Raw genomic sequence first — 14,230 nt, forward strand, 5'->3', positions numbered from 1 at the left:
GAACCCAAATGTTTGTGACGCACAGTGATTTTAAATTTTCTCAAAACATGAATCTTGAGTATTGCTAATGTGAGGTACAGAGCTATCACTTAGCTCACCACCCACAAGCTTCACTTCAGCTCGCTTTATTGCTGTCTACTGTTTGCCACATGCAGGGTTAACACTGGTGAAGAGTTCAAGACTACTGTTTGTTTTGTAAATATAGTACTCCAGCTCCCCAACTCTTGCGGTGATGGTTAACAAAGAAATTTACAAGAGTTGTTATAAGTTCAGGTAAGTACATGGTTAAGTAGGACCACAGTTGTGACAAAACATAATGAAGGTTAATTTTTTAAAAAGTCTTAATTAATTTTTGAAAAAATTTATTTATTTGAAAAGCAGAGTGACAGAGGGAAAGAGAGGAGAGAGACACATCTTCCATTTGCTAGTTCATTTCCCAAATGGCCACAACAGTCAGGTCTGGGCCAGGCCGAAGCCAGGAGCCAGGAACTTGATCCAGGTCTCCCACATGGGTGGCAGGGGCTTAAGTACATGGGCCATCCTCCACTGCCCTCTTAGGTGCATTAGCAGCAAGCAGGACTGGAGGCAGAGTACCTGCGCCTCTAACCTGCACTTGATATGGGATGTCAGCATCACAAGCAGTGCTTACCCACTATAGGTCACAAAGCTGGCCCCAGTCTTAATAATTTTCATAGCTTTACAAATTACTTTAGCTCTGAATTTATGTACTCATTAAGGATCTAATTATAGTTTAAGATGTTTAGGTTAAGAAACTGCCTAGGAGGGCCAGTGCTGTGGTGTAGGTTAAGCCTCTGCCCACAGCGCAGGCATCCCACATGGGCACCAGTTCGAGTCCCCGCTGCTCCACTTCCGATCCAGCTCTCTGCTATGACCTGGGAAGGCAGTGGAAGATGGCCCAAGTCCTTGTGCCCTTACATCCACGTGGGAGACCCAAAAGATCTTGGCTCCTGGCTTTGGTGTGGCCTAGTTCCAGCCGTTGCAGCCATTTGGGGAGTGAACCAACGGATGGAAAATCTCTCTCTTCTCCTCTCTGTATCTCTGCCTTTCAAATCAATCAATCAATTAATCTTAAAAAAAAAAAAAAAACACCTGGGTTTAAAATCAGTCTTTTATGAAGAAAATTGTATGTTATAACAATAATTTGAAGTGTGAAGATTTTCAAAAGCCCCCATATATTTCTCTTAGAATATCAAAGTATAATTATATATATTGATATGTAGTTTGTTGGATAAAAAATACACATCTTCCAACTCATAGCTCTTTACAGATTTCCTGCTACATGTATGTATATTTGCTTTTAATATATTAAAATTTGAAATTCAGGTTCTTATAAATTGGACAGTGAACTCAGAACAAATGCATTTTCTTTGACAATTAAAAAATTTCAGTTACTTACCAAATTTTCTCTTTCAATCCTTTGTTGTTCCCTCTGTCTGTTGAGAGCACTATGATACAGTTTAGGGGGATGACCAACTGATCTTCTGGGAATTGTATTTTTGCTTCCTGGTTTTTCAGCCTGTCTTGACAGTTCTTTCAAAAGCCTCTGATTCTCCTGATCAATCTGTCTCACTTCTTCTCTTGAGAAGGAGTAGTTTTTCCTAGGTACTACTGCAGGCTGATCAAAGTGATGTCTTTGTGGTCCCCTTTTATCTAATTGCAGAAAAGCTACAGAAGTGAACAAAAAGGAAAGAGAGAAAAAGTGGTTAAACACAGTAGCTATGATAGCACATGCTTTCACCCTTAAAAATACAGGCTATATCAATTCACGAAAGGTAGGTATGAAATAAAGCTAATAGTTTCTAGATGACAACTGTGTATAGGAAAAAAATTAAAGGAGTTTAAAGGTTTACTCTCTGGCTTATTTGGACATGAAAGCTACTAGCAAAATGATAAAAAAAATCTTAAGAAATGTATATGGTATTGGTTTCTAGGCAGATATAACTTATGAAAAATGACTTTGTTAAGTCTATTATGGCTCTCTATGGCAATGTAATAGTTGGATGGGTTAGAAGCCCCTGAGTTGTATGCATCAATATAACACATAATTTAGGTATAGTTTTTGTTAGTTGGAGGGCATGGTTAAAAGAAATGTCTTTAGGGCTCAGTGTTGTGGCACAGTGGGTTAAGCCACCTGGCATCCCATGATCCCATACTGGAATACCTGCTTGAGTTCTGGCTGTTCTGCTTCCCATTCAGCTCCTTGCTAATGGCCTAGGAAAAGCAGCAGAAAATGGTACTCGCTACCCATGTGGGAGATCTGGATGAAGCTCTTGTCTCCTGCTATGGTCTGAGCTTCCTTGGTCATTGTGGCCATCTAGGGAAAGTGAACCAGCAGATAGAAGATCTCTCTCCCTCTAACACTGCATTTCATTTTCATTTCTTTTTTTTTTTTTTGACAGGCAGAGTGGACAGTGAGAGAGAGACAGAGAGAAAGGTCTTCCTTTGCCATTGGTTCACCCTCCAATGGCCGCCATGGCTGGCGAGCTGCAGCCGGTGCACCACGCTGATCCGATGGCAGGAGCCAGGTGCTTCTCCTGGTCTCCCATGGGGTGCAGGGCCCAAGGACTTGGGCCATCCTCCACTGCACTCCCTGGCCACAGCAGAGAGCTGGACTGGAAGAGGGGCAACCGGGACAGAATCCGGCACCCCGACCGGGACTAGAACCTGGTATGCCGGCGCCGCAAGGCGGAGGATTAGCCTAGTGAGCCGCGGCGCCGGCCTAACACTGCCTTTCAAATAAATAAATAAATAATCTTAAAAAAACAAAAACAAAAACAAAAGTGATCCCACCCTATAAAAGGTATTTTTAATTAAGAAAAATATTTTGCATATGATTATCAAAGAAAATTTTTACCAACATGTTTAATTTATAATTTCCATTTTCATAAACATAATTACTATGAATCCCAGATGAAAAGCTTCTAAATATCATAAGCTTGTTGAATGTTTCAGGTTCAGTATGTTTAAATCTAAAACTACATCAGACAAGTATATTTAATTTTTTAAGATAATTTCTGAAGTTTGAACTATTTCTTAAATTTTTAAAAAGTTTATTTATTTGAAAGGCAGAGAAACAGGGAAATATCTTCCATCACTTGGTTCACTCCCCAGATGCTTGCCAACAGCCAGGGTTGGGTGTAAACCCAAGAGGATACAGGAGCTCAATCTCACTCTCCCACTGGGCTGGCTGGGATCAACCACTGGAGTCATCACCTCCTGCCTCTCAGGGTGCACACTGGCAGGCAGAACTGGAAGCAGAGCCAGGGCTCAAACTCAAGCACTCCAATATGGGATGTGGGTGTCTCCAGAGGTGTCATAGCCCTTGGGCCAAGTACCTACCCCTATTATACTATATTTATGCTTAACTATGTCAATTCTTTGTATATGTTGAGCATTTTGTCCTGTTAAAACCATAATGCTTTAAAGAGAAATGACACTTTTTAAAAAATTCTCCTGAGTCTCAACTTTTAAAAATATTTATTTATTTTGAAAGGCAGAGTTACAGAAAGGCAGAGGCAGACAGAGAGATCTTCCATCCACTGATTCACTCCCCAAATGGCCACAACAGCCAGAACTGGGCCAATCCGAAGCCAGGAGATAAGAGCTTCTTCCAGGTCTCCCACATGGGTACAGGGCCCAACAATTTGGGCCATCTTCTATTGCTTTCCCAGGCTAAAGCAGGGAGCTGGATTGGAAGTGGAGCAGCCGGGTCTTGAACCGGTGTCCATATGGGATGCCAGTACTGCAGCTGGTGGCTTCACCTGCTACACCACAGCACTGGCCCCAGCACTTTTATTCTCATTTAAAATAAATACAGTACCAATTTGGTCAAGGTCACAAAATTCTACCTTCCTACATTTAAACTGAAGACTGTAAAAGATCCCAGAAAGTTATTATAACAGCATGATGAAATTAATGGCTGATATTTTGTTGAAAATCACATCAAGTTATTGGAAAACCTGAATAAGAACACATTTTGAAAGATATAAATATGCCGTTCAAATTACCTTACTTCCAAGAAATACCCATTTTATAGAATTTAATAAGCCTTCTAATTAATTTAGCTATATGTAGAAGCCCTATAAAATTAAATTCTGAAGGAAATTATAAGCTCTGTTTTCCTAATAGCATTTAAAAGACATTTTTAAAAGGAAAATAAGGCAATAGCAAAAAAACAAACAAAAAAGCCCCCCCAAAAAAACTGAATTGAATTCATCTAAAAAATATATGTGGAGCACTTACATGAGAATATCAAGTACGACTATTCCATATTTCTTTTTTTTTTTTTTTTTTGACAGGCAGAGTGGACAGTGAGAGAGAGAGACAGAGAGAAAGGTCTTCCTTTGCCGTTGGTTCACCCTCCAATGGCCGCCACGGCCGGCGCGCTGCGACCGGCGCACCGCGCTGATCCGATGGCAGGAGCCAGGAGCCAGGTGCTTTTCCTGGTCTCCCATGGGGTGCAGGGCCCAAGCACCTGGGCCATCCTCCACTGCACTCCCTGGCCACAGCAGAGGGCTGGCCTGGAAGAGGGGCAACCGGGACAGAATCCGGCGCCCCGACCGGGACTAGAACCCGGTGTGCCGGCGCCGCAAGGCGGGACTATTCCATATTTCTAAAATGACTACTTGCTTTAGTATGATGCTATTTGCTTTATAGCATGGCTTAGTATACGGCAACCTCAAACACAGGACTGATTGATTTTTCCCATTGAGTGGATCTAAACAAATTTTTAATTTGAATAAACTTTCATATATATATATAAGTATATACATATTTAAACTTACATATTCAAATATTTATTTTTCTTTCTTTCTTTTCTTTTTTTTTTTTGACAGGCAGAGTGGACAGTGAGAGAGAGAGACAGAGAGAAAGGTCTTCCTTTTGCCGTTGGTTCACCCTCCAGTGGCCATCGCGGCTGGTGCGCTGCGGCCGGCGCACCGCGCTGATCCGATAGCAGGAGCCAGGTGCTTTTCCTGGTCTCCCATGGGGTGCAGGGCCCAAGGACTTGGGCCATCCTCCACTGCACTCCTGGGCCACAGCAGAGAGCTGGCCTGGAAGAGGGGCAACCGGGACAGAATCCGGCGCCCCAACCGGGACTAGAACCCAGTGTGCAGGCACCGCTAGGCGGAGGATTAGCCTAGTGAGCCGCGGCGCCGGCCCTATTTTTCTTTCATTTAAAACATCTTATTTTAAAGGCAGAGAGAAAAAGAGACAGAGATTTCCCATCTGCGAGTTCACTCCCCAAATGCCTGCAAACTGTAGAGCCTGGTCAGGCTGAAGCCAGGAACTGAGAACTCAATCTGGGTTTCCCATGTAGGTGGTGGGGACCCAACCAATTGGGCTATCACCTGTTGCCTCTCAGAGTGTGCTTTAGCAGGGATTTGAAATGGAAGTATACCCATTTACTCCGATGTACTTGAACCCATGTACTTCGATATGGGATACAGCTCTCTGACGTAGCATCCTAATTAACTACTGCACCAAATGCCTGCCCCTCTAATTTTAATCAAATAATTTTGTTCCGTTTCTCCAACATTTATTTTAATTTCAGTGTCCATCAACTCTACGCACTTTTTAAGTCGTCTACCACCATTTACTATAGTATCTAAGCTATCTGAAATACCAGCAGGATTTTAAAAAATTTATGTGTGTGGGTTGAGTGTGGTCCAGCAGTCAAGACATCACTTGGGATGATATCCTATATCAGAGCACCTTGGGTTTGGGTTCTGGGGCTCTGGTCCTGATTCTAGCTCCCTTCTCTGCTAATAAGTACCCTTGGAGGTAATAGGTGACAGTTTGAGTTCCTGAGTTCCTGCCATCCACATGGGAGACCTAGATTGAGTTCCTGGTTCCTGGCTTTAGCCAGCTGCAGCCCCGGCTATTGCAGGTATCTTGGGAGTGAACCAGAGGATGGGAGAGATCTCTCTCTCTCTGCCTTTCAAAAAATAAAAAAAAAAAAAGAATTTCATCTATATGTGATGCTATCATTGGAAACGTTACCCCAAGTTATATCAAGCCCTTATTCATATTAATTCTTTTAAAAAAATTCATCATGCAGGCATATTCATGATCCCTATTTTAAAAATGGCATTAGCTGTTTAAATTGAATTTTAAATTTTTAAAAAATCTAACACTTGTAACTGATTAGTTATAATTCAAGAAAAAATAACTAAACTTACTACATTTCTTTGCCTTGTTTATTAACAACTTGTCGGATGAGAAATTCCGTGACATTCTTCCTGCTCCCTTCCTTTGAATCTGGGAAGGCCTGTAGGCCCAAAGTGATAATAAGTGACTTTCAAGGATGATTACCAAGAGAAGATGCAGCTTCCCTCGCCACCCCTTCCCCCGCTCTGTTTGCTGAAATACTTGGCTTGGAGTCATGAACCACCATACACATTTAATTACTGTGAGTCTGCCATGCTGTGAGGTTATCAAGCCTCATAAAGAGGCCATGTGCAGGCACTTGATCAAGGTTTTTGAGTCGTCTCAGACTGCTGCTTTACACAACTAAATTTTGTACTGATTTGTTAACAGAGTGAATGTAACTAATAAACAAAACATGGGACCAGGAACCTCTACTATTATAAAAACCTAAAATACACAGCACTAGTTTTGAGATTTGTTGGCAAGGAGAGCTTGCACCTGGAAAAGATTCCTGATAGAGATGCCTGTGGCAACAGGGAAATGGAACAAATCCCAACTACACTGGTGGATTTGGCTAAGCAGATCTCCAACAACGGTTTATTTAACCCACAGTAAAAGGCAGAATAGAGACACATAAGGTTAAAAAAAAAAAAAAAACAGTAAAAGGAACTGGCAGTTTTCAAGCAAAATTTAGAAGGAAAAGACTATGTGGTTCAAAAATTAAACTACTCCTCATCCCTAGCCTCTCCCAGAAGCAGCTTCTCAAAGTACTCAAAGAGCTATAACTGAGGAATCAACCACACTTAAGGAATCTCAGCCGCACCTGGACCTGATTTCAGATTCTCAATCTTGAGGCTGGTAGCATCTCTGGAAAGAGGAAAAGTATTTTTGCATATGTAAGGAAAACGTAGCTAGAAGTTAGATTGAAGAGATTTTAAGATATATATATCCATAAGCTGACACTCCCATTAAGAAGAGTCTATGCCCCTTCATCTTAAACCTGGGAGGCTTTCTGACCATTTCAACGTGACTTGAGGCTAGGTCATAAAAGGTGATGAGGTTTCTATTGTTTTCTAGAACTCTTGTCTTCGGAACTCGGAGCCACCATGTAAGAAGTCCAACTGCTCCAAGGCTGCTACATCTGAGGGAGCCTGGCTACATGAAGAAGTCGTGTGTGGGCCCCTTGGTCAGCAGTCCCAGTCTCCAGCTCACCCAAGCCCAGGCTCCTGACACGTGAGTAAACAATCACACAAGGATTCTAGTCCTTCACTGTCAAGTCACTTCTATTTTTGAGTCTTTCTGTCCCCTAAATTGGGGCAATTTGTTATGTTGCAATAGTAACTGATTATTTCTTACTTGAAAAAAAACTGACAGAAAATATCTATGGGACAAGTTCAGACACTAAACACGTTTTTTGTTTGATTTTTGGTCTCATTATCAATGTGCTACAGTGATTATGTCATCATCAATTTCATCATCTAATTCTATTTTGCACTTATCACACATTTCAAATCAATGACATCTTTTTGATATAATTGTCTCACTACTATGAAACACCTTCATTAGTTACTTTTAGTACTTTTCATATCTTGAATCCTATTTTTTGCATAGTAATAACATTTTCTCCTTGTTAAGGAAAATATGCCTGGCATATCTTTTTCAAGTCTTACTTTTTCTATATTATTTATCTTTTTAGTTTGGGTTTTTTTTTTCCTAAATTAATTTATTGACTACTTCTAGTTAGCACAACTGAATCGCTATTAGAAAGGGCTAGTGTGGTTTATTTTCCATTTTTCAAACTTGTAAAATACACAAAATACAAAATTTACCATCTTAATCACTGAGTATCTAGTTCAGGGGTATTAAATTCATTCATAAAATGCAATCATCACCATCATTCACCTCCACACCTCTCTTTTTCCTGTAAAACTGAAACACTATGCCCATTGAACAGTAACTTCCCTTTGCTGCCTTCCCTAAATCCCTGGTAACCATAATTTCACTCTTTGATTTTAACTAAACATCTCATAAAAATAGAACCATGTAGCATTTGTCTTCTTGAGACTGGCTTATTTCACTTAGCAAAATGTCCTCAAGGTTCATCTATGTTACAGTATATGCCAGAATTCCCTTCAAGGCTGAATAATATTCTTGGTTTAACTTTTTAATGCAGTGATAATGTGCTCTGATAATCTGAACCAATCATTTGTATTATTTGGCCTCTTTTTCTACACTCTTGCCATTTTAAAAGATTTATTTGTTTACTTCTTTGAAAGGGAGGGAGAGAGAATGAGAGAGAGAGAATGAATATGAGAATATCTCCAAGTCCTCTATTCAATGGTTCACTCCCCAAATGGCCATGCCAGCCAGGGCTGTGCTAGGTTAAAGCCAGGAGCCAGGAACTCCATCTCAATCTCCCATTAGGGTGGCAGGGGGGTTCCAATTCTTGTGCCATCACTGCTTTCTAGACGCATTAGCAGGAAGCTAGATCAGAAGTGGAACATCTAGGACTTGAACTGGCACTCCAATATGATATGCTGGCACTGATGTCACAAGTGGCAGCTCAATTCACTGTGCTACCATGTCAGCCCCACTTTTTCTTTTTTAACTGCTTTTATTAAAATTCTTTTTTCTCATTTTTTTGTTTTGGAAACCAAAAGTTAATTTTGACCAAGTTAAAATTTTTCTAAAATTTTCATCAAGGTACTATAGTATTGTGAATACTATAATGACATATTCTTGTCATATTCTTCTAGAATTTCTTGAATTTTTCAGTCTTAGGACCCATTATATGCCTTAAGATAGAGGACCCCAAAGAATATGTATGTGGATTACATCTATTAATATGTATCACACTAGAAATTAGAAGTGAAAAAATTCATCTGAAAATAAAAATAAACCAATTACACCAGAACACGTCAGAAGTTTCTGACAAGTGGCACTGAATGATAAGCTTGGGAGCAGCATTTATCCTAGCAGTTAGGATACTCATGCTCCGCATGGCAATGCTTAGGTTTGATTCCCAGCTCTGGATCCTGACTCCAGCTTCTTGTCAAAGCAAACCCTTATGAGGAAGTGGTGATGACAGCTGGTGGGTATGAATCAAATAGTTTGCTTGGTTCGAACCTTAGTTTCTCTATCTTTCTGCTGCTGCATACCCTGGGAGTGTGTGGCCCAAGTACTTGGGTTCCTGCCATCAATGGAAGAGCTTCTCAAACTTTAAAATGCATACACAGCACCCTAGCAGATTCTGGTTCAGTAAAACTTGGGTTGACCCAATTAGCTACATTTCCAACTAGTGCCCAGAAGATATCAATGCTGCTGATCTGAAGACCATAGTCTGAATATCAACACACTAAATTATCTGGTTCCATTTAAAATAAGTAAGGCGACTGTGGCGCAGCAGGTTAAAGCCCCAGCCTGCAGTGCCAGCAACCCATATGGGCACTGGTTTGAGTCCTGGCTGCTCCACTTCCGATTCAGCTCCCTGCTAATGTGCCTGGGAAAATAGCTGAGGATAGCCTGCCTTTGGGCCCCTGCACCCATGTGAGAGACCCAAAGGAAGCTCCTGGCTCCTGGCTTCAGATCAGCTCAGCTCCGGTCATTGTGGGCATTTGGGGAGTGAACCAGTGAATGGAGGACATCTCTCTCTCTCTACCTGTCTCTTTCAAATAAATAAAGTAAAATAAATCTTTTTAAAAAATAAAGTAAAATAAATAAAGCATCTCTCACTAATGTTACCTAATCCAGTTCTGAAACTTGGATATAGAGAATTTATACATTTTTAAGTTTTAAGTGGGAAAAATAATTCTACCCCAAATTCTTTAGGTTTCCCTGTGACTAAATTGAAACACTGTTAAAAAAAAATTCAACATAGATGTATAAACAAGCTTTATTCATACTAGTGCAACTGAAGCACCCCTAACCTAAGAGAACCACTAGGAAGTAGTACCAGGGATTTTATGTTTTCTTTTCTTTCCTTTTTTAAAGATTTTTCTCATTTATTTATTTGAAAGGTAGAGTAGTAACAAGAAGGAGGGAGGGAGAGAGGGAAGAAGGAAACAGAGAGATCTTCCATCTATTGACTAGTTCCTCAAATGCCAATAACACTCAGGGCTGTGCCAGAATCCTGGGATTCTATCTAGGTCTCCCATACAGGTGGCAGAGGCCCAAGTACTTGAGCCTTCCAGGATACTCATTAGCAGGAAGCTGGAATTGAAGCAGAATTAGGACTCAAACCCAGGCACTCCAATATGGCATACTGGCATAGTATTAACCTCTGTGCCAAACACTAGTCCCTAAGCCAGATTTTCTTAATAGGAGCCAACAGATTTCATGCAGAGTTTGACTTGAGACTCCAGCCATCTTTTATTAAACCAGATATTAGAGATTAGAAAAATTATTACGTTTCTGATCTAATTTTTAAAAAAGATTTATTTAGTTATTTGAAAGGTAGAGCAAAAGACAGAGAGAGAGAAGAGAGATCTTCCACCTTCTGGTTCACTCCTCAAATGGTCCCAACCTCCAAGTCTGGGCCAGCCTGAAGTCAGAAGCCAGAAACTCCATCCTGGTTTCTCACAAGGGTGGCAGTGGGCCATCTTTTGCTGTCTTCCCAGGCACATTTAGCAGAAAGCTGGATAGGAAGCAGAGTGGCAGAGACTCAAACTGGTACTCCAATATGGGATGCTGGTGTGGTAAGCAGTAGCTTAATCCACTGGGCCACAATGCCAGCCACTGATTTAATTCCTAATACAGTAAACAGTTACAGAAATAAGCCATAACCTACATAAACAAAAGCTCTTCTGATCCTTCAATCATTTTTAAGAATACACAAGGGTCTTAAAATCAAAAAGTTTGAAAAATGTTGGAGTCCACGCTGTGGCGCAGTAGGTTAAGTCAGCCAGCAATGCCAGCATCCCATATAGGCACCGGTTCTTGTCTCCACTGCTCCATTTCTGATCCAGCTCCTTGCTAATGCGCCTAGAAAGGAAGCAGAAAATGGCCCAAGTACTTAGGCACCTGCCACCTACATTGGAGACTTTGAAGAAGCTCCTGGCTTTGGCCTGACCCAGCCCCAGTCATAGCAATTATCTGGAGAGTAAACCAGGGGTTAGAAGATCTCTCCCTCTCTCTCCATAACTCTGCTTTTTTTTTTTTTTTTTTTTTTTTTTTTGACAGGCAGAGTGGACAGTGAGAGAGAGAGACAGAGAGAAAGGTCTTCCTTTGCCGTTGGTTCACCCTCCAATGGCTGCCGCGGCCGGTGCACCGTGCTGATCCGATGGCAGGAGCCAGGTACTTATCCTGGTCTCCCATGGGGTGCAGGGCCCAAGCACTTGGGCCATCCTCCACTGCACTCCCTGGCCACAGCAGAGAGCTGGCCTGGAAGAGGGGCAACCGGACAGAATCCGGCGCCCCGACCGGGACTAGAACCTGGTGTGCCGGCGCCGCAAGGCGGAGGATTAGCCTAGTGAGCCGCGGCGCCGGCCCATAACTCTGCCTTTCAAATAAATAAATCTTTAAAAAAAAAAAGTAATAAAGAAAACTATTATGATAGAGCACTGAGGAGGGTATTGGAAATCCAGAGGGGGAAAAAAAGATAGACTTAGTTTTTAACAAATGAATGATCAACTTGATGTATGATCCAATCTAAGTTAATTAATGAATATTCAGACTGGAAAGTGGTCATACCAATTAAAAGGAAAAAATGGAAATGTCACTCTGGAAGGCTTAGTAAGGACTAAGGGCTATCCAGACAGGGATATTTAATCAGTTATTTTAAAGGTTATAATGTAGAGACAGATATAGACATACTGTATATATTTCAGGTGGTAACCTAAGACTAAGGGCCATTGTTATGAAATCAAATCTCAGTGAAATGTATGAAATGCCTTTGCTATCCTTTCCTATTTGAGCTTTTCAATAAGTGAAGGTTCCTGACATTCCCTCCCTTCAGTGGGCAAATACTGTCTACTAGGTGCCAATGCTTGCCATTCTAGCAAGAAATAAGACCCTGCCTTCACACTTACACTCCAATGAGAGAAGCAAACATACCATGCTAATTCCAGAGTTCTGACTACTGTAATAAGACAGATGTTGGGGCTATAAAGCCACCAAACATAGAATGTTCAGAAAAAGTCTCTCTGAGGAGGTGATACATAAGCTGAGACCTGACAAACAGAAGTGGCCTATGCAAAGAAAAAGGCAACAGCAAGTGCAAATACACAATCAGTGGAAAAGAAGTTGAAGGACTGTGAGAACAGTAAGGAAGGAGTATACTGGAGCACAGTAAGTAATATGATGTAAAATTGCAAACCATTTCCATACAATGTAAAAAGCAATGGTTCTCACTAACATTAACAGTGTATCAGATTAGCAATGAACATGGACACAACATATGACCACAGCAGCCCTGAGCCCGAGAAAGCATCAGCTTTGGAGAGCAAAGTGAGATCAGAATGCAGTGGCCCCTGACAATGGTGACAGAGCTAGAGAGAGAGCCTAGCAGATTACACTGTCTCTGAGTGCGACCCAGAGCCCTGAGTGGAACAGCATGCCTGCTCATCCAAAGACAAAGAAAAGGGGACATCTCTCTCTCTCTCTCCATCCCGCCCCCCAACCAACAAGACAACACCTGGCAGAGGACGGGCACCATTTGGGACTTAAGTAGGTAGCAGCTGCTGCAGGTCTTGTGTGTATACCCAGCAACTGGCGGGACAGTCACCATCTTGTCTGCAGAGGCAACAGCAGCAGCTCTGCCACGTGAACCAGGAAACAGACGGGGAGAAGGAGCCATTCGAAATAAGTACTGGATGCAGAGACTCTTACACATGCCCAGCACGACTGTAAAATGAGTAGGGCTGCAGCCAGCGAGTATTGTGCACACTTGTGATCCAGGGATTTTACCAGTGGGAGAAATATGCACTCCCCTCTGACTCTGAGTCTGGCTGGGAGGATTGAGAAAGGGTTTGGGCACCCAAATATGACTGTGAGGTGCTCTCAGCCTCTTAACTTAGCACAGGCTCTGGGGCTCAAACCATTTAAGTGGAGCACCCACAGGCAGCTGGCTCTGGGAGCACCTCAGCCTCTCTGTGGATGGGACAGGCCAGCTGGTTGGAGTGAATCTTCTACACCCTGTGACTGAGGGAGCCCTTAGTGCTGAGACTGTGGAAAATCTGGGCCTGCATGAGAGGATGCAAGGTGTAGGTAGGTCTCTGGGCAATGTGGGAGGCTCCACACAGAGCTCCTTGACTGCCTGGGGTGGGTCACTGCAGCAGGACCCGAGCTCACACTGAAGACTGCACAGATCCTTTGTGCAGTTCATGAAGAAGCACAGAAAAGGGCTAATACCTGAGCACTGATCACCTTGGAAGAGAGAAGGTGAGGGTATGTTCGCACCACAGAGGTGACCACACCTCACCCTATGTAACCAGATATGCCCAACTTGGGTGTCACCCTGTTTACTCAACCCACCCTGGAACATGACCAGAGCTCCCTGGCCACACGCAGCACATACCTCTAGGTATTCACTGAAAGAATAGGCATTCCACTAAGCACAGAGGCACAGATCAAAGATAAAAGGCATCAGGAAGATAAAACTAGCAAGTATGCCTAAAAATAAATGCGGAAATTCAAGAAGATTAAGGAAGACAACGTGACCTCCTCAAAGGAACACAGCAACAGTTCAATTTTAGAATATAAACATGAAGAGATTGAAGAAATGCCTGAAACAGAATTCAAAAAATTAATCATAGGATTATTCAGAAGCCATGAGAAGTAAATCCACAAATTAAAGAAATTTATATCTGACATGAATGAAAATTTTGCCATGGAGCTGGAGCCGTGGTACAGTAGGTTAATCCTCCACTTGTGGCACCGGCATCCCATATGGGCGCCGGTTCTAGTCCCAGCTGCTCCTCTTCCAATCCAGCTCTCTGCTGTGGCCTGGGAAAGCAGTAGAAGATGGCCCAGGTCCTTGGGCCCCTGCACCCACATGGGAGACCAGGAAGAAGCGCCTGGCTCCTGGCTTCGGATCTGCGCAGTTCTTGGAGAGTTGTAGCCACTT

General features: G+C 42.3%; 2 protein-coding genes across 13 annotated transcripts in view; one reads left to right on the plus strand and one right to left on the minus strand.

The window, feature by feature from the left end:
• CFAP97 (cilia and flagella associated protein 97) overlaps window positions 1–14,230 on the minus strand; it is a 52,054-nt gene that overhangs the window by 15,423 nt on the left and 22,401 nt on the right. For all 10 annotated transcript variants that reach the window (XR_016229068.1, XR_016229067.1, XM_070068373.2 and 7 more), the window contains one exon: window positions 1,418–1,686. Coding sequence is in view for 8 of the 10 variants with exons in the window: in XM_070068373.2 (XP_069924474.1) it covers window positions 1,418–1,686 (269 nt within the window). In the remaining 2 variants the exon portion in view is untranslated. The remainder of the gene's footprint in view (window positions 1–1,417; window positions 1,687–14,230) is intronic.
• SNX25 (sorting nexin 25) overlaps window positions 7,246–14,230 on the plus strand; it is a 179,655-nt gene continuing 172,670 nt past the window's right edge. For all 3 annotated transcript variants that reach the window (XM_089325766.1, XM_089325770.1, XM_089325767.1), the window contains exon 1: window positions 7,246–7,401. The gene's annotated coding sequence lies outside the window, so the exon portion shown is untranslated. The remainder of the gene's footprint in view (window positions 7,402–14,230) is intronic.

The sequence above is a fragment of the Oryctolagus cuniculus genome, chromosome 2 (assembly GCF_051225735.1).
Source record: "Oryctolagus cuniculus isolate XC-2025 breed Fujian yellow rabbit chromosome 2, ASM5122573v1, whole genome shotgun sequence".
Lineage (NCBI taxonomy): Eukaryota > Metazoa > Chordata > Mammalia > Lagomorpha > Leporidae > Oryctolagus > Oryctolagus cuniculus.